The 24,706-nt window shown below is 69.5% G+C and overlaps 4 protein-coding genes across 8 annotated transcripts; all 4 read left to right on the forward strand.

Annotated features, from left to right (window-relative positions):
* The first annotated feature begins 617 nt into the window (after positions 1-617).
* Positions 618-3,986, forward strand: LOC116499993 (tubulin alpha-1A chain). The gene is made up of 4 exons (XM_032204876.1): positions 618-676; positions 1,808-2,030; positions 2,114-2,262; positions 2,827-3,986. The coding sequence occupies exons 1-4, from the start codon at positions 674-676 to the stop codon at positions 3,805-3,807; spliced, it is 1,356 nt and encodes a 451-aa protein (XP_032060767.1). The 5' UTR covers positions 618-673; the 3' UTR covers positions 3,808-3,986.
* LOC116499992 (tubulin alpha-1B chain) lies at positions 624-10,529 on the forward strand. Of its 2 annotated transcripts, none has more exons than XM_032204874.1 (4): positions 624-676; positions 8,131-8,353; positions 8,437-8,585; positions 9,347-10,529. In XM_032204874.1, the coding sequence occupies exons 1-4, from the start codon at positions 674-676 to the stop codon at positions 10,325-10,327; spliced, it is 1,356 nt and encodes a 451-aa protein (XP_032060765.1). In that variant the 5' UTR covers positions 624-673; the 3' UTR covers positions 10,328-10,529. The 2 variants fall into 2 exon arrangements, with proteins under 2 accessions (XP_032060765.1, XP_032060764.1); XM_032204873.1 differs by lacking the exon at positions 624-676 and adding an exon at positions 6,434-6,509.
* A 923-nt stretch (positions 10,530-11,452) lies between these two features.
* On the forward strand, positions 11,453-16,884 carry LMBR1L (limb development membrane protein 1 like). Of its 3 annotated transcripts, none has more exons than XM_032204879.1 (17): positions 11,453-11,547; positions 13,314-13,398; positions 13,656-13,692; positions 13,858-13,997; positions 14,087-14,190; positions 14,265-14,391; positions 14,515-14,583; positions 14,698-14,762; positions 14,871-14,946; positions 15,046-15,129; positions 15,258-15,334; positions 15,434-15,511; positions 15,595-15,668; positions 15,767-15,857; positions 16,057-16,123; positions 16,210-16,371; positions 16,458-16,884. In XM_032204879.1, the coding sequence occupies exons 1-17, from the start codon at positions 11,476-11,478 to the stop codon at positions 16,514-16,516; spliced, it is 1,467 nt and encodes a 488-aa protein (XP_032060770.1). In that variant the 5' UTR covers positions 11,453-11,475; the 3' UTR covers positions 16,517-16,884. The 3 variants fall into 3 exon arrangements, with proteins under 3 accessions (XP_032060770.1, XP_032060771.1, XP_032060772.1); XM_032204880.1 differs by having other exon boundaries at positions 15,052-15,129; XM_032204881.1 differs by lacking the exons at positions 13,656-13,692; positions 13,858-13,997 and having other exon boundaries at positions 15,052-15,129.
* A 1,099-nt stretch (positions 16,885-17,983) lies between these two features.
* Positions 17,984-22,919, forward strand: DHH (desert hedgehog signaling molecule). 2 transcript variants are annotated; one of them, XM_032204882.1, is made up of 3 exons: positions 17,984-19,314; positions 20,778-21,039; positions 21,620-22,919. In XM_032204882.1, exons 1-3 carry the CDS (start codon positions 19,003-19,005, stop codon positions 22,327-22,329), a joined length of 1,284 nt encoding a protein of 427 aa, XP_032060773.1. In that variant the 5' UTR covers positions 17,984-19,002; the 3' UTR covers positions 22,330-22,919. The 2 variants fall into 2 exon arrangements, with proteins under 2 accessions (XP_032060773.1, XP_032060774.1); XM_032204883.1 differs by having other exon boundaries at positions 17,986-19,314; positions 21,662-22,919.
* Positions 22,920-24,706: the final 1,787 nt, after the last annotated feature.

Consider the following 24,706-nt stretch of genomic DNA (forward strand, 5'->3'; position numbering starts at 1 on the left):
ACACGGCCAGGGTTGGGGACAGGGATGTGACTGGGGATGGGGACAGGGACGCAACCGGGGTTTGGGATGGGGACACAGCCAGGGTTGGGGACGGGGACACGGATGGGTGTGGTGACAGGGACACCCCAGGGCTGGGGACAAAGCCGTGGCCGGGGCTGGGGCCACCCCCATAGCCGGGCACCGGGGCCCGGGGACACCCGGCTGGTGGCACCGGGGACGGGACCGGGACCAGGGCACGGCGGAAAATGCCCCCCCCCGGGGCAGGGCCGGGGCATGGCGGGACAAGACCGGGACCAGGAGAGGGGGGGGGCAGCGTCGCGACGAGCCGTGCTGCCCCCCCCTTGACCCCCCCCCGTCCCTTCACCCGCCGCAGCCCCCGGCCCCCCCCCCGCCCCGAGCCCCCCCCGCCCCGCCCGGCTTTGTCTGCGGCTCCGGGGGGGGGGGGGGGGCATTACCTCATCCCCGCGCCGCCAATGGCCGCCACCACCGCCCCCCCCCCGCCCCGCCCCGGCCCCGGCCCCCCCCCCCCCCCGGTTCCCCCGCCCCTCCCCGGTCCCCCCCGTCCCGTCCCGGCCCTATAAAGCCCCGCTCCCAGCCGCCGGCTCCGCCGCGCCTCTTACATCGACCGCCTCAGCGTCGTGCTGTGAGAAAGCCCCGGAGCCGAGCAGCCGCCATGGTGAGCGCGGGGGGGGCACCGGACCGAGGTGGGGGGGACACCGGAGCCAGGATCGGGATCGGCCCGGGCCGTGCGCGCCCCCGCCGGGGACCCCCGAGCCGCCGCCTTTGTTCCCGTTCTCCCCCCCCACCGAATCCGGCGGAGCTGCCAAGCCCGTGATGAGGCCCCCCCCCCGGCAGGATGAGGCCCCCCCCGCCGGTGCTGAGCCCGCTCGGGGCGCGGTCCCCGTTAAACGGGGCAGGATCGGGGCCCTTTGTCCGGTGCTGAGCCCGCTCTGGGTGTGGCTCCTGGTGAACGGGGTGGGATGGGAACCCCCCGGATCCCGTTAAATAGGACAGGATGAGCCCCCCCCCCCGGTGCTGAGTCTGCACTGGGCGTGGCTGGGGTTAAATGAGGCAGGATGGGACCCCCGGGGCCCGTTAAAGGGAGCAGAAGGGGGCTCCTGGTGCTGAGCCCCCCCCTGGGTGTGGCTCCTGGCAGATGGGTCTCAATAGGAGCCCCCCTGGCTGGGGCTGAGCCCCCCCCTGGGTGTGGCCCCTCTTAAATTGGGCAGGATCGGGCCCCTGGGTGCTGGGCGCTGGGGGCAGGATGGGGTCCCCGGTCCTGCCCTGGGCGTGGCCCTGGCTCAATGAGGACCCCCAGGGGCAGGATGAGTCCCTGGTGCTGAGCCCTCAGCCCACACGGGCTGTAGCTGCGTCCCCATGGGGGGGGGGCAGGGCAGGATGTGACCCTGGGGGCTCCCATCTCCTGCTGGGTGCGGTCACGGCCCCCCAGGGCAGGATGGTGCTGAGCCCCCTGGCTCCCCACAGGCACTGTCACAGCGGCTCAACAGGCTCGGTCTGTGGGCAGATTAGGATGGGGCCCCCCTAGTGCTGAGCCCCCCCCCCGCACCGGGTGTGGCCATGGTGCTGAGCCCCCTGCAGCCCCCAGAACAATAGGATGGGGCTGGGCAGGATCCGGCCCCATCCTGCCCTGGGCAGCTCAGCACCAGCCCCTCTATGGGGCATCATCCCGGGGGGGGCATGGGCTGGGGCTGCAGCTGGAGGGGGGGAATGGGACATGAGTGGGGTGTAGGAGGGGGGCCTCAGCCAGGCCACGGGGGGTGACGCAGCACCACGAATGTCCCCGCAGCGCGAGTGCATCTCCATCCACGTGGGCCAAGCGGGCGTGCAGATCGGCAATGCGTGCTGGGAGCTGTACTGCCTGGAGCACGGCATCCAGCCCGACGGGCAGATGCCCAGCGACAAGACCATCGGCGGGGGGGACGACTCCTTCAACACCTTCTTCAGCGAGACGGGGGCCGGCAAGCACGTGCCCCGGGCCGTCTTCGTGGACCTGGAGCCCACGGTGATCGGTGAGCAAAGGGAGCCGGGGTGGGGGGCGGTGGGTGCCGAGGGGGTGCCCGGTGCTAACGGGGTGCGTGGTGATGTCTCCCAGACGAGGTGCGCACGGGAACGTACCGGCAGCTCTTCCACCCCGAGCAGCTGATCACGGGCAAGGAGGATGCGGCCAACAACTACGCGCGGGGGCACTACACCATCGGCAAGGAGATCATCGACCTGGTGCTCGACCGCATCCGCAAGCTGGTATGGCCGGGGGGGGCTGCACGGGGGGCGCCGGTGGGTGGTGAGATGAGGACGGAGGCTCCGGTTCTGGGTCTCGCCCTTCCTGCAGGACTAGCCAGGCTGGGTTTAGACTTAATATATTAATTAATGGTAATCCTGCTCTGCAGCGGCTGCCATTGGCTGGCAGCCGGACGCGGCGCAGCTGGGGCGTTGGAGCTGCTCCACAGCGCCGCGTCCCCAGGCGCCCGGCGGTGCTGAGCTCTGCAATTCCTTCTTTGTTCCTCCTCGGCTCTGGCTGCGGCCGCATCCAGCTGCACTCAGCGGCGTTGGGAGCCTGAGGAGCTGCATGGGGGCGGCGGCAGAGCCATGGGCTGAGTGCCCCCCCCAAAGTGCTCTGGGGGCAGAGGGGCTTCCCTGGGGGATTCACGCTCGGAGGGTTTCCAACAGCAGGAGTCAGGCTCACCCCATTCCTGCTCTGCTGCTGGAAATCCCCCAAATGTCATCGGGAGAGGACACAGAGGAAGGAGCGAGCTCTGCTGCTGCCCAGCTTAATCATGGCCCCCCCACCCCTGTTTCTCCCTCCAGGCTGACCAGTGCACGGGGCTGCAGGGCTTCCTGGTCTTCCACAGCTTCGGGGGCGGCACCGGCTCCGGCTTCACCTCCCTGCTCATGGAGCGCCTCTCGGTCGACTATGGCAAGAAGTCCAAGCTGGAGTTCTCCATCTACCCAGCCCCCCAGGTCTCCACAGCCGTGGTGGAGCCCTACAACTCCATCCTCACCACCCACACCACGCTGGAGCACTCCGACTGCGCCTTCATGGTGGACAACGAGGCCATCTACGACATCTGCCGCAGGAACCTGGACATCGAGAGGCCCACCTACACCAACCTCAACCGGTTGATAGGCCAGATCGTGTCCTCTATCACAGCCTCCCTGCGCTTCGATGGGGCCCTCAACGTTGACCTGACCGAGTTCCAGACCAACCTGGTGCCGTACCCGCGCATCCACTTCCCCCTGGCCACCTACGCCCCCGTCATCTCGGCCGAGAAGGCTTACCACGAGCAGCTCTCGGTGGCTGAGATCACCAACGCCTGCTTCGAGCCGGCCAACCAGATGGTGAAGTGCGACCCGCGGCACGGCAAGTACATGGCGTGCTGCCTGCTGTACCGCGGGGACGTGGTGCCCAAGGACGTCAACGCCGCCATCGCCACCATCAAGACCAAGCGCACCATCCAGTTCGTGGACTGGTGCCCGACTGGTTTCAAGGTGGGCATCAACTACCAGCCTCCCACGGTGGTGCCCGGGGGGGACCTGGCCAAGGTGCAGCGTGCTGTCTGCATGCTGAGCAACACCACAGCCATTGCTGAGGCCTGGGCCCGCCTGGACCACAAGTTCGACCTGATGTATGCCAAGCGTGCCTTCGTGCACTGGTACGTGGGGGAGGGCATGGAGGAGGGGGAGTTCTCGGAGGCCAGGGAGGACATGGCCGCCCTGGAGAAGGATTACGAGGAGGTGGGGGTGGACTCGGTGGAAGGGGAGGGAGAGGAGGAAGGGGAGGAGTATTAAACCTTCACAACGGTGCTGCTCGTACAGGGAACAAATGTAGTGGAAGACCCCCCCCCCAGGCGGGTCTGTAGCAGCGGGTGAGCCGCTGGCTGTGCTGTTAAATGGTCTGTGAAATGGAAAAGTCTGTTACGGACCCACCCGTCCTCTCCCGTGGGTCTGAATAAAAAGCATTCCCTGTCCTTGGGTCTGTGTCTGGTGTCTTTCCTCCGTGCCGCGGTGCCCTGCTCTGCGCGGGGCCATTTCCCCCTGTGCTGGGGGCTGCCCCGAGCCCCCTGCCCCTGGGGGGTGCTCCTGGGGGCAGGCTGAGCCCAGCACCCCGCAGCCCCAGCTCCCTCCTTTTGGGGCTCAGCCCCAGGAGGCAGCTCTGTGCCCCCGAGCTGCCCCCCCACCATGAGATGGGGAAGGGGGGAGACGTGTCCAAGCTCGGGGCTGGAGATAAAGCTGGGTCACGGCGCAAGGCAGGAGCTGGGGGGGCGAGCGGAGCAGAACAAGGCGCTCATTCAGCGCTTCCCGGCAGCGCTCAGCGTGCCCGGCCTGGGGGGGGGGGCGGAGGGGGGCAAACACCATGGCCCTGATCGTCCCCTTCCTCCCCCTGCCTTTATGGGGTAGGTTATCAGGGGATATTCCCCATCGGTGGGGTCAGCACCCAGCTGTGACCCCTTTTGCTGGGTCTGGGGGGGGGCAGAGCTCGCCCTCCCCGTGGTGCTGTGCTCTCAGAGCAGCATCGGTGCAGCACCCACGGACCCCAAACCCATAGCTGGGGGGGAGGGAAACTGGGGAGGGGGCAGTGCCAGGGCCCTGACCCCCCACCCCCCCCAAAAAAAAGCTGTTTCCCACTGCATGTCCTGCAGCAATACAAGGTGAGGAAGGAGAAGGGGGGGCTCTCCTTGCAGAAATATCTGTGCCCCCCCCCCCCCAAGCCCTGCTTCCAGAGTCATGGCTGAAAATCGCCCCCTGGGGGGGGGGAGCACCAAAGAATTTTCTCCTTTTGCTTCCGGGGGGGGGCTCTGTTTACTTCTTCCATTAAACTGCTCCAGGCACAGAGTGCTTTGTTTTTTTACATCGGATTTTCTTCCCCCCCCCCCCCCCTTTGAGAGCAGCCTGGCAGAGCCGGGCTGCCGGGGGGGGTGTCGAACCCCCCCCCCCCCCCGGCCATGTGAGCAGCAGCAGAGTCCTTGAGGGCAAAAATCCCCCCCCCCGCAGCATCCAAGTGGCTGCTGCAAAGCAAATAGACGGGGTGCCCCCCCCCCCCCCCCGCCTGCTGCTGGGCTGCGGTGTGCCCCCCCCCGTTCACATCCCCCCCCCCATGTGCCCCTGCAGCATGGCCAGGGCTGGTAGCAGCAGCCTTTTTTTTTTTGGGGGGGGGCACTACTCCTGGGGGCTCCCTGCTGCCCCCCGAGGCTGGCAGAAACCCGTGGGTGCCTTGGGGGGGGCACGGGGGGGGCACCAGGGCTGAGCTGTTTTGCTCCCCGAGGGGCTCAGTGCCCCCCCCCGCGCCCCAAATTCTCTCCCTTGGGGCGAGGACCTGCGGTGGGGGGGGCGCGATGTAGCAGCAGCCCCCGGCCCTGTGTGAGCATGTTACCCCCCCGGCCCCCCCCCCCAATGCTCCTGGCTCCCTACAGGGGGAAATAACGAAGGGGAAGCTGAACGCGATGCGAAACTCGACGGGGGGGGGGAAGGGCGTGCCGCAGTGCCGGGGGGGGGGCACCCCAGCTCCTGGACCCCCTCCCCGTGCCCCCCCCCTCCCCAAATCCGCCATTTCCCACCCCCGCTTGCCGGCGGCCATGCGGCAGCGCCACGTCAGCGCTGCAATGCGGCCCCTCCGGTGCTCCGGGGGGGGGCCACGGAGATGGGGGGGGGGCTCCCGGTAATGGGGGGGGGGGGCGGCTACCGGAGGGGGGGTCCGGTGGAGCAGCGTCTCACGGAGCTCCGGTTTAGCGCGAACAAATAGCGCCGGGGATTACGGGGTGGGGGGGCCGGCAGTCTCCATGCTGGGGGGGGCTGGGTGGGGGGGGCAGGTTTTGGCTGGGGATATGGGGGGGGGGCAGGCGCAGAGGGCAGGTCCCATGCCGGGGGAGGGGGCGCAGGGGGGCGGCGGGGGGGGGGCTGGAGGTCCAGATGGGGCCGGGGGCCCCCTGTAGGGCGGGGGGGGGCAGGCGGGGGAAGCCGATTAAAGGCTCTGGGGCTGTTGGGGGGGGGGGGGGGCGAGGCAGCACGTGCCGCAGGCTCCCCCCCTGCGCCCCCCCCCAGCACTGTCGCAGTTTTCCTCTGCAGCAAAACCGCACCGGGGCGGGCGGGGACTGGCGGGGGGGGGGGGCGGCAACGGCCATGGTTCTCCCCCCCCCCCAGCACACAGCGGGCAAGGGCAGAGCTTGGGGGGGGCCTCCAGGGGCTCTGCAGCCCCCCCCTCGAGCCCCCACTACCCCCATAAGCCCCCCTCGGGGGCTGCACCCCCACGGCTGGGGGGGTGGCAAAGCGCTCGCCTTGGAGCGGGGGGGGGGGAAGGTGGAGCGCGCCACGCGGCGCAGCCAATCAGCGCTGGGGTTGGCTCGGATGGACGGGCGAGTTGACCAATGGGGGGGGCGTTGCGCGGGCGAGGCCCGCCCCCGGGTGCTGTATAAGAGGGTGGCCGGGGGGGGGCCCCAGCCCGGTACTTGCGTCGACTTCTTGGTGGTCGGGACGAGTAACAGCCTGCAGCCATGGTACGGGGGGGGGCAACGCCACGGGGGGGGGGGACATGGGGCTGGGGGGGGCAGTATGGGGCTGGGGGGGGCAGGAGCAGGGGGAGGATGAGGATGAGGAGGGTGGGGGCTGAGGGGGTCGCCGAAGGGGCTGGGGGGGTTGCAGATTGGCGGGGTTGCAGACTGGGGGGGGCTCTGGGCAGAGCAGGGGCTGGGGGGGCAGCGGGGGGGGATAAAGAAGGAGGGGGGGAAGGGGAACCGCCCTTGGGTTGGGGGTGGGAAAGGGGGGGTAACGCAGAAAGTGGGGGGGGCAGAGCAGGGACTAGGGGGGCTTGAGTAGGCACTGGGGGGGCAGAAGAAGAGCTGGGGGGGGCAAAGCAGGGACTGGGGGGGCTTGAGTGGGACGGGGAAGGCAGAGGAGGGGTTGGGGTCTCAAACGGGTGCGGGGGGGGGGGCAGAGCAGGGGCTGGGGGTGCTGCCTGTGCCTGGAGGACCCTTTGGGAGCAGCACGTGGTGCCAGCCCCCCCCCATTCCCCCCCCCCATTACCGGGTGGGGGCGGGGCACTGGTTCGTTTTTGGCGCCCAGCCCCGACCGTTACCCTTCCCGCGCGCGGGAAGGCGCGGGTGCGCTCCTGCCCCCCCCACCCAGCACCCATCTTTGGGTGGGTGGGGGCTCAGCCTCCCCCCCCCCGCAGCACCACAACCCCCAAATCCCATGCTGAGCCCCCCCGCACTGCCAAGGGTTCCCCACATTCCTCCTTTTGTCCCAGTTTGCTCCTTGCCCCCCAGCCAAGTCCAAGCCAAAGGAGACCCCATGGGGCTAATCCTGCCCCAAGGCTGCTGGGGGGGGCCTCCTGTGGTCTCCCCACCACTAAAACCCTAAAACCTGGGCTTAGCCCCCCCGGGGCGGGCGCCATCTGCCCTGCCGGGGCGGGAGGAATGTGCTGGAGCAGGTGGTGCCGCACTGGGTGCGGCTGGGAATGTGCTGGATCGGGGCGGGGGGGGCAAGGGGGGAGGATTGGGGCAGCTGGACCCCCCTCCCCAGCTGGGTGCTGGTGGCTTCAGCCCTCCCCGGGGGTTTTGGGCCATGCGGTGGCTCGGCGTGTGGTCCCCACCACCCGCAGCGCCGCAGTCACGTCCGCGCTGCTGCGCAGCCTGCTTCCTCCTCCTCGTCCTCCTCTTCTTCCTCCTCGCCCGGCCTCGCCCTTCCTGCGCTGTGAGGCTGCGAAATGGCCTCCCCAGCCCGCCCGGTGTGAGGGCGCACGGCTCAAAAGCAGGATGGAGCCCGATGCCGGGCTGGCACAGGGACTTGAGGGGTCCTGGGGTGCTGCGCCGGGGCTCGGCTAGGGAATGGTGGCTCTCGTCTGTCCCCAAGCACATGTCCGCCCCCCCCAGCTCACCACCCTATTGGTTTTGAGGCTTGGCCACGCACAGCTAAGCCCTCCGGCTGAGATGCCGATGAGCTTTCTATGCCCTTTGGAGCTCGGGCACAAAATGGTTGCCCCGTGGTGACGCTCGCCTGCCCCAGCCCGCGCCGGGTGGCACCAACGCACTGCTGCTCCCAGCCCGGGCAGGATTTGTGCCCCCTGCCTGTGCTGCTGGGGCTCTCTGGTGACCGCTCTGTCCCTGCTCTGCCCTGCAGCGCGAGTGCATCTCCATCCACGTGGGCCAAGCGGGCGTGCAGATCGGCAATGCGTGCTGGGAGCTGTACTGCCTGGAGCACGGCATCCAGCCCGACGGGCAGATGCCCAGCGACAAGACCATCGGCGGGGGGGACGACTCCTTCAACACCTTCTTCAGCGAGACGGGGGCCGGCAAGCACGTGCCCCGGGCCGTCTTCGTGGACCTGGAGCCCACGGTGATCGGTGAGCAAAGGGAGCCGGGGTGGGGGGCGGTGGGTGCCGAGGGGGTGCCCGGTGCTAACGGGGTGCGTGGTGCTGTCCCGCAGACGAGGTGCGCACGGGGACGTACCGGCAGCTCTTCCACCCCGAGCAGCTGATCACGGGCAAGGAGGATGCGGCCAACAACTACGCGCGGGGGCACTACACCATCGGCAAGGAGATCATCGACCTGGTGCTCGACCGCATCCGCAAGCTGGTGGGTACAAAGCCTCGGGGGTGCCTGCACCACCGCAGCCTTTTGGGGAAGGGGGAAGCCCCCAGAGGAGAGCGAGGAGCTGGGCTGTGCCTTGAGGTCTGGGTGCATTTAACCCCTTGTGGGTTCTCCCAGTGCCAGGTGATGGCTCCTGGTAGTGCCGGTGCTCGTGCAGTCCTGAGCCCTCTGCGCTTGGGTGCTGCAGATGTCACTGCTGCCAGCCCTGGACTTGGCCCCGGGGTGGCCATGGCAGGACATGCGACAGCCGCCGTCTGCCCTTGGGGAACTTCACTTTCATTCTGGGTTGGGTCATGTGAGTCTTCCCCTTGACCCGGACTCTGATCCTACTTTACTGACGGCTCGCCAGCAGTCGGTGCTGAGGGTTTAACTCCCACAGGGGAGGCTCGTGCCTGCCCTCTGTACATAGAGGGCACTGCTGATGTTGGCTGCTGCAAGGCTCCTGCCCATGTGCCTCTGGGGCATGCTGGCTCTAGGCGCCTCCATGCGCTCTGTAAAGCACAGCCCCAGGCAGGCGTGTGGAGGTTGTGCCGGACACGGGACTGGCTCCTGTGTGTCCCCAGGGTCCTCTGCTCAGGCAGACCCTGCCAGCGCACGCAGCCCCTGCTTGTGTTCCTGATCTCAAGCCTTGGAGGCATCTCAGCTAATAGGGCTCAACACTTCCCTTCCTGGACAAATCAGGAGCAGCTTAAAGTCACAAAAACTGATATTGATGTCTTGTCTTCTCTTCTTTTTCTCTTCCCCAGGCTGACCAGTGCACAGGGCTGCAGGGCTTCCTGGTCTTCCACAGCTTCGGAGGCGGCACCGGCTCCGGCTTCACCTCCCTGCTCATGGAGCGCCTCTCAGTCGACTATGGCAAGAAGTCCAAGCTGGAGTTCTCCATCTACCCAGCCCCGCAGGTCTCCACAGCCGTGGTGGAGCCCTACAACTCCATCCTCACCACCCACACCACACTGGAGCACTCCGACTGCGCCTTCATGGTGGACAACGAGGCCATCTATGACATCTGCCGCAGGAACCTGGACATCGAGAGGCCCACCTACACCAACCTCAACCGTCTCATCAGCCAGATTGTGTCCTCCATCACGGCCTCCCTGCGCTTCGATGGGGCCCTGAATGTTGACCTGACCGAGTTCCAGACCAACCTGGTGCCGTACCCGCGCATCCACTTCCCCCTGGCCACCTATGCCCCCGTCATCTCAGCCGAGAAGGCTTACCATGAGCAGCTCTCAGTGGCCGAGATCACCAATGCCTGCTTCGAGCCAGCCAACCAGATGGTGAAGTGCGACCCGCGGCACGGCAAGTACATGGCGTGCTGCCTGCTGTACCGCGGGGACGTGGTGCCCAAGGATGTCAACGCCGCCATCGCCACCATCAAGACCAAGCGCAGCATCCAGTTCGTGGACTGGTGCCCGACAGGTTTCAAGGTGGGCATCAACTACCAGCCTCCCACGGTGGTGCCTGGGGGAGACCTGGCCAAGGTGCAGCGTGCTGTCTGCATGCTGAGCAACACCACAGCCATTGCTGAGGCCTGGGCTCGCCTGGACCACAAGTTTGACCTGATGTATGCCAAGCGTGCCTTCGTGCACTGGTACGTGGGGGAGGGCATGGAGGAGGGGGAGTTCTCGGAGGCCAGGGAGGATATGGCTGCCCTGGAGAAGGATTACGAGGAGGTGGGGGTGGACTCAGTGGAAGGGGAGGGAGAGGAGGAAGGGGAGGAGTACTAAAGGCTGGGTTCCTTCTGTCGCTGTAGCATGTCCACAAAGTGTCAGCTTCAAACACTTCAGCTTTCTTGTGCACCAGGTGTGGGTCTGGGTACTGGCCCTGGCTAGAAGGATGCGCTGCTCTGGCTAAGCGCTCACTCCAATGTGATCCTGTCTGTTTTACATGTGTCTGCACCATGTCTGTGAATAAAAGGCTTTAAGAAAAGCTGCCTCTGTGTTGGATACAAATGCCTCTGGTTCAGCCCCTGTGGCTGGCTGGCCCCAGCCCCGTGGGAACACGCTGTCCCCATTGTCCCTGCCCAATGAGATGACCATGGGGGGAGGGGGGAAGGGGGTTGTGCTCCTGCTGGAGCTGGCTCTGGCTTCCCCTGCTCTGGGGGGGGAATTTCCCACTCCCTAGTGCTTAGAGGGTGGGGGGCGCTGGTTCTGCTGCTCGGGGGGGGCCTTCAGGGAGCTACTGGGGGCCAAGACCCTAACAGGAGGAGGAGCTGTTCCCTTGCTGGGGGCCTCACAGCGGATCCTGTGCTTCCCCCTGCCCTGCCCGGGAGGGATATAGACGGATTAACCCGCGGATTAGCCCTGCCCAGGGGATTAGCTCTGGCCCCCGCGGTAATCCCGGGTTCCTGCCCTCGTGGGGAGGGGGCTGGGGGCGTCCGGCGGGGCCGTGGGAGCGGCGGGTGGGAACGCGGCGGCGCCTCCAGCCAATGGGAGCCGCCCTCGCAGCCTCCGGCCAATGAGCGACGCCTCATTCAAAGCCGGCAGCCAATGGGGGCGGAGGCCGGGCCCTTTGAGGCGGCAGCCGAGCGGATACATTGTAGCGAGCGCCGGATGCGGGGGGCGGGGCCGGGCGGGAGGGGCGGGGCCTCGCCTCCTGGTGCCGCGGGCGGCCCCGCACGGCTCGGCTCGGCCCCGCGCTGTGCCCGGATCCAGCCCGGCCCCGAGCTTTGCCCTGACCCGGCTCGGTTTAGCCCGGCCCTGCGCTGTGTCCGGATCCGGCTCGGCTTGGCCCGGCTCGGCTCAGCCCAGCCATCTGCCCTGACCCGGCTCGGCTCGGCTCGGCCCGGCCCTGCTCTGTGTCCGGATTCGGCCCGGCTCTCCCCTGCGCTTTGTCCTGCCCCGGCTCGGCTCGGCTCGGCCATGCTGGCCGCCCCATGGCCCCTGTGGAGCACGACGCGCTGGCCGTGCGGGAGCAGCTTTTCCACGAACGGGTCCGCGAATGCATCGTGAGTGCGGGGCGCGGGCGGTGGGGAGGGGGCGTCCTGCGGGACTGGGGTCCTGCTGGAAGCGGGAGTGGGGTGGGCTGGGACCCTGTACACCCCCCCCCAAGGCAGCTGCGGTGCCAGAGCCGCCGGGGCTGAGCCCCACGCCCGGTCCTTATCGGTGCCAGAGCTGCGCCGTGCTGCCGTGTGCCCCGCTGATAGCCCGGCTCGGCTCGGCCCGGGGGGCGTGGGGAGCCTGGCCCGCGCAGAGTGGGACCCCTCGGCCCGGCAAGAGCCCCCCCGCCTCTGAGCACAGCCAGGACCCACTCCAGTCTCCCCTCCCAAAGGGATTTGGGGACCCATAGGGTGCGAGGGGGCTGGGACATGGTCCCTGGTCCTGGCCTTCCCCTGTGGATCTGGGGTCTTGTAGTGCCCCAGCACCTCCCATGCCCCCAGGGAGTCCCCAGCCATGGGGGAGGGATGGGGGGTGGCAGTGTTGGGCTTTTGAGCAGTGTCAGAGTTGTGCCAGACTTGGGCCAGGTGCCCCTGTCCCTGCCCCAGGGTGCTCAGTGACAATGTCAGCGGGCAGGGGCCCTGCAGAGCCCCCCAGGGCTGGGGACACTGGAGGGGAGCAGCTGGGGCTGCTGCTCTGGTCCTGATTCATGGGGCAGGGATGTAGGGGAACCCACATGTCCTGGCCCTGACATCTCCCAAGGGTCCCTGGGATGCTGCATGAGGGGCGACCAGAGCCAAGCATCACTGCCCTGGAGCTCCCCAGGCCTCCACCCTGCTGAGCTGCCTCTGCCCCAGGAACTCCTGGCTCAGCACAGCCAGCGTGGAGCTCGCTCGACCTTTCAGACTTTCCCGAGCCACGTTGTGGAGCTCTGCCTCACTCCTGCCCCGTGGTTGCGTCAGCGCCGCTGGGGAGCCCTTGCCCTCCACGGGGATGGAGCAGGGACACCGCTCCCCTACCCGCCCTGTCCCACGCCTCCTTGGGGGCCTCCTCACAAGGCCCCTTTCTCGCACCCTTTCTGGGTGCAGGTGTTTGGGGTCTCTTGGCCAAGCAGAGTTTTCCATTTTGGGATGCAGCCCATGGGCAGGAGGAAACACACGGCTTGTGGTTCTTCCCTGGGTGGGAGCAGGGACTGGAGACCACCCTTGGGGGGCTCCAGGGGCTCCCTGCCACCCCACAGGGCATCCCCCCACCCCTGGGACTCCCGGCCAAGCCTCCAGCATGAGGGAGGTGCCAGGGCAGCTCCACTCCACCCATGCCAAGGCGGTAGATTCGGGCGACCTTTCCCTATCCCGCCGCGTACGCGCAGGGATGAAAGGTCGCTGTGTTCCTTGAACATCGCCTGCTCTGGCTGGGCCTTGGCGTGCTGGCGGGGGCGGGGGGGGACGGACAGACGCTGCAGCCGACCTTGGCACCTGGCCCAAAGCTGCTCCCACAGCCCCGCTGGGTGCTGGTGCCAGCAGGATGAGGGCTGTGGGGTTTTGGGGCTGAGCTGTGGGCAGCTCTGCTAGTGCAGGCTGCCCCGGAGTTGTTGCCTGTGCTCGCCCCATGATCCCAACCCCTATGGGACCTCCTGGCAGCTCGCGAGCACCCAGTGGGTGAGCCCTGGGTGCAGCCCCCGTGTGTGGGTAGGGCCAAGCACACGTGTGGGGTGAGTGAACAGGGCCAGGACTGGAAAAACAAATAGGGTAGAGCGGGCAGGTCCCGCTGGCAGAGCCCAGGGTGGGAGCGCTGCCCTCTGGGTCCACCAGCACTGCCCACGCTGCTCTGCCCACAGATCTGTGCCCTGCTCTTCGCCAGCCTCTACATCCTCTGCCACTTCATCATAACCCACTTCAAGAAGCAGACGGACTTCGCAGCAGGTAGGGGGGTGGCAGCCGAAACGAGCCTCCCCTGAGATGCTCCTCCCCTGCTTTCTGCCTCCCTCAGCAGCCCCAGTCCCATTCCAGCCCACGTTCCTGGGGCATCCGTCCCTATGGGGCATCCCCCAGGGCTGCTACAGAAGGGGAGCAGAGTCCCAGCTCCCTCGGGAGCACTGCTGGGCTTTGCAGCTCTGTTTTTGGGGAGGATGTTTGGGGGGGAGAGCAGGGAGCCATCCTGGTGCTTTGTTCCTCCACAGTTCACGATGACGAGGACGCTGCTGTCAACAGGATTGCGTAAGTTCCTCCCCTGTCCCGCTCCTGCTCAGCCACTTCCCTCTCCCTGCCCGGCTGGGACACGGCGTTCCCCAGCTCCACGGGGGTCAGTGACCCCCCCAGGGGGTTGTGGCCGGGCTGTGACATCCACGCAGGGGCTGGAACTGACGCTTGTCCCTCCCGCAGGCTGGGGATGTGCACCTTCACCCTGGCCGTGGCGCTGGGTGCCGTGCTCCTGCTCCCCTTCTCCATCATCAGCAACGAGGTGCTGCTCTCCTTCCCCCACAACTACTACATCCAGTGGCTGAACGGGTCCCTCATCCACGGTGGGTGCACGTAGGGTGGCCCCGGGGTGCCGAGGGCTGCGGGTTGGGGCTGCCCCCAGCGGGAGCTCACCCCATTCTGTCCCTCCCAGGCCTCTGGAACTTGGTCTTCCTCTTCTCCAACACGTCCCTTGTCTTCCTCATGCCCTTTGCGTACTTCTTCACTGAGTCGGAGGGCTTTGCAGGGTCCAAGAAGGTACGTGGTCCCACGGGGCCTGTCCCCCACCCTGTGTCCCTCTCCGTGGCTTGCTGCTGATCCCGTTCCCTCAGGGCATCATGGCCAGGGTGTACGAGACGTCGGTGGTGCTGCTGCTGCTGACGCTGCTGGTGCTGGGCATGGTCTGGGTGGCCTCTGCCATCGTCGGCAACAACGCGGCCAGTCGCCAGTCCCTCTACGGTGGGTGCTGCCAGGGCTCGGGGGTCTGTGCTGCTGGGGCAGGATGGGGCCCCTGGTGCTGAGAGGGGCAGGAGGAGGACTGCCCTGGGGGGGCCTGCTGCATCCTGCCCCCTCTCTCCACAGACCTCTGGGAGTACTACCTGCCCTACCTCTACTCCTGCATCTCGCTCTTCGGCGTGCTGCTCCTGCTGCGTAAGTCCGGGTCCTGCGGGGCCACTCCCTGGCATGGTGGGGGCTGCTCAGGACCCTTCTGGTGGCCCAGGGAGGGGTAGGGTGCCGGGGCTCACCCTCTCCTCCCACCCACAGTGTGCACTCCCTTTGGCCTCTCCACCATGTTCACCGTCACGGGGAAGCTGCTGGTGAAACCCCGGGTAAGATGCACCCCCACCCCCGTGAGGCCCCGCCTGGGGTCTTGGTGTCCCCCCAGCTCCCGGGGTGTCACTCGTGTCCCCTGCTCATGGCTCCTGGCCCGTCCCCAGCTCCTGGAAGACCTGGACGAGCAGCTGAGCTGCACGAGGTTCGAGGAAGCCGCGGTGTCCCGCAGGATCGCGTCCGGTGGGTGCTCAGCGCAGGCTGGGGAGGTGCCTTGGGGTGCCCGGGGACCCCAATCCCTCAGCATGTGGGGAATGAGCCCCTCGGTGTCTCCCCCTGCAGGCAAAGCTTCCTGCTGGCTGAACCTGAACGTGGGGCTGCTGCGGGAGCAGCTCCTCGCCCTCCAGAGCAAAAGGCGGAAGCTGGGTAAGGAGCTGGGGCGACCGGAGCTGGGCACTGGGAGCGCTGGGAGCACTGGTTCTCTGGGAACCTGCGCCCCAAAGAGAGAGGGATGGGGGTGCCGTGGGGCAGGAGCTGTAACATCCTCCCCGCAGAGCGGCGGCACCGAGCGTCACCCTGGCAGAGGAACCTGGGCTACCCCCTGGCCATGCTGGGCCTCCTGGCGCTGACAGTAAGTGTCCCTGGCCGGGTCCCCACCTTGTCCCTGTCCCCCTGCGTGTCTCAGGACCCTGCAGACACCCTGACTCCCTCCTCCTCCTTCTCTTCCCAGGGGATCTCGGTGCTCATCGTCTGCTTCCACGTCCTGGAGCTGTTGCTGGATGATGCTGCGATGCCGCGGGGGATCCAGGTACCTGGGGGGGGGGGGGACAGGGGACAGCGAGGAGCCCCTTCTGCCGGGCTTGTTCCCACAAAGTGCCTCCTGCCCCGCAGGATGCGCCCCTGGGCCAGGTCTCCTTCTCCATCTTCGGCACCTTTGGAGCTGCCCTGCAGGTCATCCTCATCTTGTATCCTTCACATGGGCACCGGTGGCTGTCCCCTGCGCTGTCCCCTGTGCCACCCCCTCTGTCGCCCCCTCTGTCCTCTCCTTAACACCCTCTCACAGCTACCTGATGCTCTCCTCCGTCGTGGGCTTCTACAGCTCCCCCCTCTTCACCCGGCTGCTCCCTGAGAGGCAGGACACCCCCCTCACCAAGGTGAGAGCCCCCCCAGGTGTCGCGTGGCTGTCCCCGTGTCCTTGTGCACTGTGCGGCATCCCCACGCGAGGGCACCACGAGTCCCTCCGGCTCCCCCTGCCTCCAGCACGGCCCCGGGCGCTGCAGGGCCCCGGGAGCAGGTTCGGGACCGTGGGGCTGTGCCGCGGCTCCTTCAAATTCTCCTTTTTTTCCCCCGCAGATCATCGGGAACTGCGTGTCCTTGCTGGTGCTCAGCTCTGCCCTGCCCGTCTTCTCCAGGACGCTGGGTGAGCTGCGCTGGGGCTGGGGCTGGGGCTGGGGCTGGGACAGCCCCCCGGGGCTGGCATGCCCTGACCCCCCCCCCATCATGCAGGGATCACCCGCTTTGACCTCCTGGGGGATTTTGGCCGCTTCAACTGGCTGGGGAACTTCTACATCGTCTTCCTCTACAACATGGGCTTTGCGGCGCTCACCACGCTGTGCCTGGTGAAGAAGGTGACCTGGGCCGTGCAGGAGGAGCTGCTCCGCGCTTTTGGTGAGGACAGGGGGGACGGTGGGGACATGGGACGAGGCGCTGGGGCCGTCCCCTGCCTGCCTCTCACCCTCTCCCTCTGCACCCAGGTCTGCACAAGCTGCCGCTGCCCGTGCCGCGCTCCCGACCCCTGGGCGAGCGCTGCTAGGGCTGGGGGCACGAGGCTGTCCCCCTCCCATCCCCGAGAACGGCCACAGCGCTGGTCCCGATGCTGCCGAATGTGTTGCGGATGCTGGAGCCCCCCCCCAGGAGGAGCTGAGCCTCCAGGAGGGGGCCTGGCTGTGCCCCCCCTGCAGCCCCATCTCAGCCTGTTGCGCTACTGAGCCTTGGCCTTGAGCCGTGCCCCCATCAGGGGGCTGCAGCCCCCGGGGCTGTGCTGGCTGCAGCCCCCCCACTCTTTTATATACCTCGTGGGGTCGGGCCTTTTGCCCCCCCCCCCCAAGTGCTGCCCTCTTGGAGTTTGTGTGGTTTTCATCGTCTCCCCCCTCCCCAGGTATCCCTCTTAACACTAACGGGGGGGGGCCCGTGCCCCCCTGGTCCCAGTCACTCCGCTCCCCCTTGTTGCTCTGGGGGCTGCCAGGGGGCGCTGGTTGTCCCCCTTCCCCCCCCCAAGAAGGAGCAGGGCTGGGGCAGGGCCCCCCCCAGCAGCTGTGTGATGAGTTGGTCAGGTCTCTGTTACCACGTTACTTGTTTGGAGCAATAAACAAACTCTCATTTTTTTAATATATATCGAATATTTTCACGCTACATGGCTTGGTTCCACTTCAGGGCAGGGCTTGGGGGGCGGCTCGGGGACAGGGATTAGAGTTCCTATAGGGGGGGCTCTGCTCCTGCCTTCTCCCTGGGGGCCGTAATTAGCCCAATTAACCCTCTTCCTGGCTGTGGCTAACGAGCCCACTCCAGGAAGGGCTGAAGGTGAGGGCTGCTCCTGGCCCCGGTTCCTGGTGCTGATAGCCCCAGTCCTAAATGGGGGGGGGGCGGCACCGGGTGGCTTTTTTGGGGTGTGGGACGGGGGGGGGATGAGCTGCTCTGAGCCCATCTGCCTGCACCACAGGGGTCTGGGGGGGCTCTGACCCCTCCGTGGCTGAGGGAGGGGGGCTCACGGAAGCTGCCCAGGAACAGGCCCCCCACCCATCCTGCCCTGGCTGGGGCCGCGCCAGGCTGCCCCCCCCCTCCCCGTGCATAGGGGGGGCCCTTGCACCCCCCCCTCAACCCCTCCCCGAACCAGGGCTGAGCAGGAAGCGCAGGAAACTGGGTTTATATAGAAGGAAATGAGGCCATCGGTGCCCGCGATTTCCCTGCGCCCTGCTCCCCTCCCGGTCACCCTGGGCTGGCACGGGGGCTGCGGGGGGGGGCTGGGAGCCGGTCCCCCCCCCGCTCCCAGCCTGCCGCTGCCTCCTGCCCTCGCCCTGGCACTCCCAAGGGTGCCTCCCCGTTGTGGCTGGGGGTGCTTTTGGGGAGGGGGCCGCGGGCGGCTCCCTGGGGTGCCGGGAGGGGGGGGGGACACCCGGGGCTCGGAGGGGCCGTCCCGGGCAGCGCAGCCCCAGCGGGGGCGGCCCCGGGGGACGTGGCCGCCGCTGCCGCCGCTCCCGGGGGCCGGGCTCCGAGGCGGGGCCGGAGGGACCCGGCGGCGCTGCCCAGTGCCGGAGCCGAGCGGGTGCAGGTGGGGGGCACCCGGCCGGGGCCGCCCGACACGGCCCGGGGCGGCTGCGGGCAGCCCGGTACCGGGGGCAGCGCCAGGAGCGGGTACCGGTACCGGGGGCGGCAGCAAACGGGGGAGAAGTGGGGAGAGCCAGGAATCGGGGCTCGGTACCGGCGGCTCTGCCAGGGGGTGGGGGAGCTGCCGGTACCGGCGGGGCAGCCGTAGGGTAACGGGAGGCTCCGGTGCCAGGGGGGGGAGGTGGGAGAAACGGTCCCGGGAACGGGGCGCGGTGCCGGGGAAGCGGGGACCCGGTCCCGAAGCGCAGTGACAAGCGAGGGGAGCGGGACCGGCACCGGATAAAGCGGCGAGATAAGGAAAAGGGGGGGGGGCCGGTACCGGAGAGCGGTGCTGGGGAAGTGAAGGGGGCCGGTACCGGAGCGCAGGACCCAGACGAGGAGGGGGGGGGACCGGAATCGGGGCACGGTGCCAGGAGCGGGGAGAGGTCCCGGTGCCGGGGCGGTGCCAAGAGCGGGGCGGCCGGGGCCGGGCCAGTGCCAGGAGCGCGGTGCCCGGGGCCGGTTCCCGGTTCCCGGTGCCCGTCCCGGGGCCGCAGCGGTAGGAGGAGGGGGCTTTTCCCGTCGGGGACCCCCCCGGGAGCAGGGTGCAGCGCCAGGAGAGGGGGTGCCGGGTCCGTGGGCGCGGGTGGGAAACGCTCCGGTGCCCGGGCGCTCCGAGTGGGTGGTGGCGGCCCCGGGGGGGGGGGGGTGCGTGGGGAGGGGTTGTCACTCGTCCCGGGTGGCCGCGGGTCCCGGAGCGGCGACGGGCCCGTGGGTGTGAGAAGGAAACGCCGCCGACCCGCCCCCGGCACCGGGAGCCGCTAAAAGCCCCGGGGCCGCCGCGCCGGTGCCATGCCCGCCCCGGCCGCCCGTGCCCCCGGTGACTGAAGCGGGGGCCGCGGAGGCAGCGGGGCCCGGCGGAGCTCGGCGGCCGGGATGCCCCGGTGCAGCCGGTTCGCCCTCGGCCTCCTCGGCCTCGCCGCTTTCCTGCTGGCCTCTCCGGTGCTGGGCTGCGGGCCGGGCCGGGGGCCGGTGGGACGGCGGCGGTTCGGGCGGCGGCAGCTCTCGCCGCTGCTCTACAAGCAGTTCGTGCCCAACGTGCCCGAGCAGACGCTGGGGGCGAGCGGGAAGGCGGAGGGGAAAGTCCTGAGGGGCTCGGAGCGCTTCAGGGAGCTGGTGCCCAACTACAACCCCGACATCATCTTCAAGGACGAGGAGAACACGGGGGCGGACCGGCTCATGACCGAGGTGGGGGCTGAGCCCGGGACGGTCCGGCCGCGCTCCCCGGGGCGCGGGGGCGGCGGGGAGGGGGCGGGAGGGAGCGCCCCGACCGACCCCCGGTGGCACCGACCGGCCCCCGGTGGCACCGACCGTTCCCCGGCGGCCCCGACGCTCCCGGGGCGCGGGGTCCCCTCCCGGGCTTCTCCCGGAGCTTCCCCCCGGGCCCCGGTACCGGTGGCACCGGGTGGGTCGCTGAGGACCCGCGGCGGGGATTAACGGGGAGGGGGCGTCGGGGGCTGCCGGGGATCCCGGGGCTGCCGCTCCCGGTCCGCGGAGCCGCCCCTGCCCGGCCCCGGGGCGGGCCAACGGGGAAGGGGCGGCCCCGGTAGACGTCTCCCGGGGGTCCGGGGCTGCGCCTCGTCCCGCCGGGATGCTCGCCGGCCGTTGCCATGGCGAAGGGCGGCTCCGCGGTCGCCATGGAGACGGGGGATGCTGCGAGTGGTCCAGGCAGCGCCGCGGCTCCCTCGGCCCGGGGCGGCGGGGGCGGCGGAGCCGGGGCGGCGGAGCCCGGCGGGCCGCGGGCACGGAGCCGGCCCGGGGTGCGGGCGGCTGAAAGGGGCCTTTGTGGCCGTGCCGGCATTCCCGGGGCCTGAGGTCAGAGCCGGGCTGGAAGGCGCCTATTGTCGCCGGGCCGGGCCGGGCCGGGCCGGGTGCATTCCTACCCCCCCGTCGCATGCCGGGCCCCCCCTCCGGGCCGGGCAGCCCCGGGACCGGGCCCCGCACTCCCGCCCCCGCTGCCCCACCGCTCCCGGGAGCGGCTTTGTTGCACGGGGAACCGGGGGGCACCGGGGCACGGAGGGACGCCGCGACCTCGCCGGCTGCTGGGGCGGATGGGAGCGGCCTCCATCCCCTGAGCCCCTCATGGGCACCGCCCGAGCCCCCCCTGTTGCCTCCCCCAGCTCGTGGGACCCCCCCCCCCGTGCCCCTGCAGAGCCCTGCTCTCTGCAGCGTGGGAGCTGCACGCATCCTGCTCTGCTCTGGCAGGCGCCGAGCCCCCCCCCGGTGCTGCTACGGGACGTGGGGCTGGTTCTGCTCGGCTGCACCCCCCAGCTCTGCCCCGTGCCCCCCCCACGGTCAGGTTAATCAGTCACAGCCATGGCCAAGGGGAAGGTGACACCCGGCACCGTCCCGTGCCCTTTCCGCCTGACTGCCCGGGCTCCCCTGCAGGACCCTGGGGCACGTTAACCTTCAACCTGCACCATTCTGGGGGGGGACAGCTCAGCTGTGCCCCTCTGCAGGCCGGGGGGGGGGGTCCCATCTGCCCCCTAGACAGCAGCCCCTTCGGGCTGCCCCCTTCCGAACCCCCACAGCCCCCCAGTGTCCGTCTGTCCGTCCACACTCAGGACGCCCCAGGTAGGGCTGTGGGTGCCACGGGGGGGTCAGGACTGACCCTGGTGCTTGTCCCGTGTGTCCCCCCCTCCCTGATCCAGCGCTGCAAAGAGCGGGTGAACTCGTTAGCCATCGCGGTGATGAACATGTGGCCGGGGGTGAAGCTGCGGGTGACGGAGGGCTGGGACGAGGACGGGCACCACCTCCCCGACTCGCTGCACTACGAGGGCCGGGCGCTGGACATCACCACCTCCGACCGCGACCGCCACAAGTACGGCATGCTGGCACGCCTGGCCGTGGAGGCCGGCTTCGACTGGGTCTACTACGAGTCCAAGGCGCACATCCACGTCTCCGTCAGAGCAGGTACGGCACCACGGGGCTGCCAGGGGGCTGCCGTCCCCCTCAGCACCCCAAGCTGTGGCCCCCCAACACCCTCTGTCCCCCATTTCCATCCTAGGGTGGCGTGGGATGTAGCCCCCAGCCTGTCCCAGCTCCATTCAGCCACCAGCTTGGCAAAAAATCCTATTCCTCCCCACCCCAAAGTGGCACGGACAGAGCTGTCCCCAGGGCTCGCCTCCCATGGGGGCACAGAGTATGGTGGGGGGGGTTTAAGACACTTTGGATGCGCCCCCCCCCAGCCCCGCGGCCGCTCCGGCCAGCAGCCCTGGTCCAGGCCAGAAGTGACAATCGACAGAAAGTGAAAGTGGCCGCAAATGTCACCGTCCCCAGTGGCAGGGCCAGGCGGAACAAAGGGCATCAGTGCGGGCCGGACAAAGGGGCCCTGCAGCACCCGCTCAGCCTGGATCCTGCTCACAGGAACCACGGGGGGGGGGTGGAGGGGTGTTCAGAAAATATCCGCTTTGTTTCGGGAGGGGGGGAGATTTCGGGTCCGGTCAGAGCAGCTCCGCTCGGGGCCCTTTCCCCTTCTGCTGCTCCCCCCCAGGTGGCCGCGGGGACCCACCGGTGGCGTTCTCCACCCTCCCAGATAACTCCCTGGCCGTGCGCACCGGCGGCTGCTTCCCGGGCCACGCGACGGTGACGCTGCGGAGCGGCGAGCGCCGGGGTTTGGCCGACCTGCGCCGGGGCGACTGGGTGCTGGGCGCCGAGCCTGGCGGCCGCCTGGTGCCCACCGAGGTGCTGCTCTTCCTCCACCGCGACCTGGGCCAACGCGCCTCCTTCGTGGCCATCGAGACGGCCAGCCCGGCTCGCCGGCTGCTCCTCACCCCGTCCCACCTCGTCTTCGCCGCCCGCGGGGCCGCCAACGGCTCGGCCGCCTTCCTGCCCGTCTTCGCCCGCCGCCTGCGCCCGGGGGACGCGGTGCTGGCCCAGGGGGCTGGCGGGCAGGGGCTGCGCCCCGCGCGCGTGCTGAGGGTGTCGCGGGAGGAAGGCGTGGGGGTCTTCGCCCCCCTCACCTCCCACGGGACCCTGCTGGTCAACGGGGTGCTGGCATCCTGCTACGCCGTCCTGGAGAGCCACCGCTGGGCACACCGCGCTTTCGCCCCCCTGCGCCTCTTCCACGGGCTCCTCTCGCTGCTGCCCGCCCGCGCCGAGGGGGGCAACGGGACGGCACCGGAGGCGGGCGTGCACTGGTACTCGCGCCTGCTCTACCGCCTGGCCTGGGGGGTGCTGGGCCACGAGGCCGTGCAGGCGTAGAGCCCCCCCCCCAGCCTGCAGGGCTCACGCCGGAGCACCAGGACCAGCGCCAGACCCCTTGCACCCATGGGTGCCAAGGAGGAGGCGTGGGGGCCCCCCGGGGAGGTTGGGTGCCCCTCGGCTGGGCACTGCTTGGGGTGAAGAGGGGGGGCACGGTGCAGGGAGCAGGGCTCAGCCCTCTCCCATGTTCTGGGGGCCACCCCGCAGCACTGCTGGGGGGCGTTAGGTGGCCCCCATGCCCCAGCCCCCCCACCCCGTGTGCTCCCCCCGTATTTATTGCTTTATTAACCGCTGCGCCTGGGGACTGGGGCACTGCCCCTGGAGCTGAGAGGTGTCCCTGTCCCCTGCGGTGTCCCCATCACCTGGAGTGTCCCCATCACCCATGGTGTCCCCATCACCCATGGTGTCCCCATCCCCCATGGTGTCCCTGTCACCCACAATGTCCCCGTTCCCCACGGTGTCCCCGCACCGCTCGGGGCTGCAGGGCAGGGAGGGGGCCCAGCTCTAACCCGCGCTAACCGCTAACCCGCCCTGCTTGAGAGTTTTATTTTTCTATTTATAAATGTAATATAAACGTCCTCCGGCCAGCCCCCCCCCCCACTCCCAGACCCCCATCGATCGGGGGGCAGGGGGGGCGAGCGTGCTTTTAACCACTTCTGTCCCCCCCCCAAAAAAAAAGAATAATACTATTTAATTGTTTTCGTAAATAAAGAGAAATCTATGGCCCATGCGGAGCTGTGGCTAGGGGGGGGGTCCCGGGGGTCTCCGGTACCGGGGGGGGGGAGGGAAGGTGGGCGCCCTCCCGCGTGTCCCCCGCAGGTGAGCGCCAACCACGTGGCCGAGCCGCTCTCGGCCTTTTTCATGAATGGAGCCGCGGCCGCCCAGGCGCCTGCGCGCGCGCCGCGCCCCGCCCACCCGCCGCCCGCCGCCCAATGGGAGCGCCGAGCGGGCGGTGTTGTGGTCACGCGGCGCGGGAGCGTAGTGGCGGAGGCCACGCCCCCCTCCCTCCCCTCCCGGCCGCTGATTGCGCTGGGTGCCGCGCCCGCCCGCGCCGCTTTTCCCTCCCCACGCGTGGCGTGGCGGGGGTCGCGCCCCCAGCCCCGGTACCGCCGGGGGCTCCTCGGGGCCCGCCGCACCGTGGGTCGCTCCGGGGGGGGGGCGTGAAGGGGCGTGGAGGGGCGTGGGGCTCGGCTCAAGGCTCCCACGCGTGACGCCGCGTGGGGTTGCCCCCCCCTTGGGGGTCGTTACCGGTGGCGTGGGGTCCCGCTCAGCCCGCCCCCCCCCCCCACCCGGGGCTGTGTCCTCTCACAGGGTGCTGTGGGTGCTCGCTCGGGTGGGTGGGGGGGCACTTCCCACACCCACGCGTGGGGGCGGTGACGGGGACCCCCCCAGGCCGAAGCTCGCGGGTCGTGGAGGGGAAGTTTGCGGAGCGCCACGACCCCACGCGGGGGGGGACACAAGGTGGGAGGGGGCTGCCAGCCTAGGGACGGCCCCTCCCTGGGGACACGCGTGACAAGGACGGACGTGGCCCCGTGCATCGGCACCCACGGTGGAGCCCCCCCTCGGATGGCGGGGGGGGGCTGGGGGCCGCGCTCCCTGCTCGGTTAATTGCCGCTAATTAACGCTAATTGCCCAATTAGAGCTGGGGGGGTAGGAACTGGGGTATTGGGGGAGGGGGGGGCAGGTGCCGGGGTATGGGGGGGGCCGTGCCCAGGAGCTGCCCCCGGGGTTACCGGGGGGCGCCCCCCGAGCGGGGCAGCCCCGGGGGCTCCCCGGTGCCGCGCTGACCCCACGGCCACGCGGGACCGGGACGGAGCCCGCCCCACGCACCCACCCGGGGCGATCCCCGGGAGAACCGGGAGCGGAACCGGGACCGGGACCGGGTGTAGAACCGGGAACGGAACCGGGAACAGAACCGGGACCCCCCCGGTACCGGATCCGCGCCCCCCCCTCCGCCCCCTTCCACCCACGTGCGCGCCTCGCGCCCGCCCCGGCAGCGCAGGGGTTAACCCGCGCGGAGGGATCCCTCCCGGCAGCAGCGTGCACTGCGGCCCGCGCCGGCCCTCCCCCAGCGCCGCACCGCCGCGCCCTCCGCGCTCCGTCTCCCTCCGCCCGAGCCCCCGCCGACAAAGTAGTGCGGGCGCGGCGGCGGCGGCGGCGGCGGCGGCGGCGCCCCCCCCCCCCCTCAACGCCCCGTTTCCGTTTCCTTTCTCCCTTTTCCTCCTCCGGCAGTCGGCGGCCCCGGTGCGGCGGGCGGGGCGAGCCCTACTTTCCTCTGCAAATGGCCGCACCGGGGAGCGCCTCCCGCCCCGCTGCCCGGGCCCCGGTACCGGAGGCGGCGGCGGCGGCGTAGGGGAGGCCGCGGGTAAGAGAGCGG

Source organism: Aythya fuligula, chromosome 29, assembly GCF_009819795.1.
Source record: "Aythya fuligula isolate bAytFul2 chromosome 29, bAytFul2.pri, whole genome shotgun sequence".
NCBI classification, from domain to species: domain Eukaryota; kingdom Metazoa; phylum Chordata; class Aves; order Anseriformes; family Anatidae; genus Aythya; species Aythya fuligula.

Coding starts and splice junctions, on each gene's coding strand:
- LOC116499993 (XM_032204876.1), top strand. Junction 2,031..2,113: donor CCTGGAGCCCACGGTGATCG/GTGAGCAAAGGG, acceptor GATGTCTCCCAG/ACGAGGTGCGCACGGGAACG. Junction 2,263..2,826: donor TCGACCGCATCCGCAAGCTG/GTATGGCCGGGG, acceptor TTCTCCCTCCAG/GCTGACCAGTGCACGGGGCT.
- LMBR1L (XM_032204879.1), top strand. CDS start 11,476: ATGGCCCCTGTGGAGCACGACGCGCTGGCCGTGCGGGAGCAGCTTTTC. Junction 15,669..15,766: donor CTGCAGGTCATCCTCATCTT/GTATCCTTCACA, acceptor ACCCTCTCACAG/CTACCTGATGCTCTCCTCCG. Junction 16,124..16,209: donor CGTCTTCTCCAGGACGCTGG/GTGAGCTGCGCT, acceptor CCCATCATGCAG/GGATCACCCGCTTTGACCTC.
- DHH (XM_032204882.1), top strand. CDS start 19,003: ATGCCCCGGTGCAGCCGGTTCGCCCTCGGCCTCCTCGGCCTCGCCGCT. Junction 19,315..20,777: donor CGGACCGGCTCATGACCGAG/GTGGGGGCTGAG, acceptor TCCCTGATCCAG/CGCTGCAAAGAGCGGGTGAA. Junction 21,040..21,619: donor CCACGTCTCCGTCAGAGCAG/GTACGGCACCAC, acceptor GCTCCCCCCCAG/GTGGCCGCGGGGACCCACCG.
- LOC116499992 (XM_032204874.1), top strand. Junction 8,354..8,436: donor CCTGGAGCCCACGGTGATCG/GTGAGCAAAGGG, acceptor GCTGTCCCGCAG/ACGAGGTGCGCACGGGGACG. Junction 8,586..9,346: donor TCGACCGCATCCGCAAGCTG/GTGGGTACAAAG, acceptor TCTCTTCCCCAG/GCTGACCAGTGCACAGGGCT.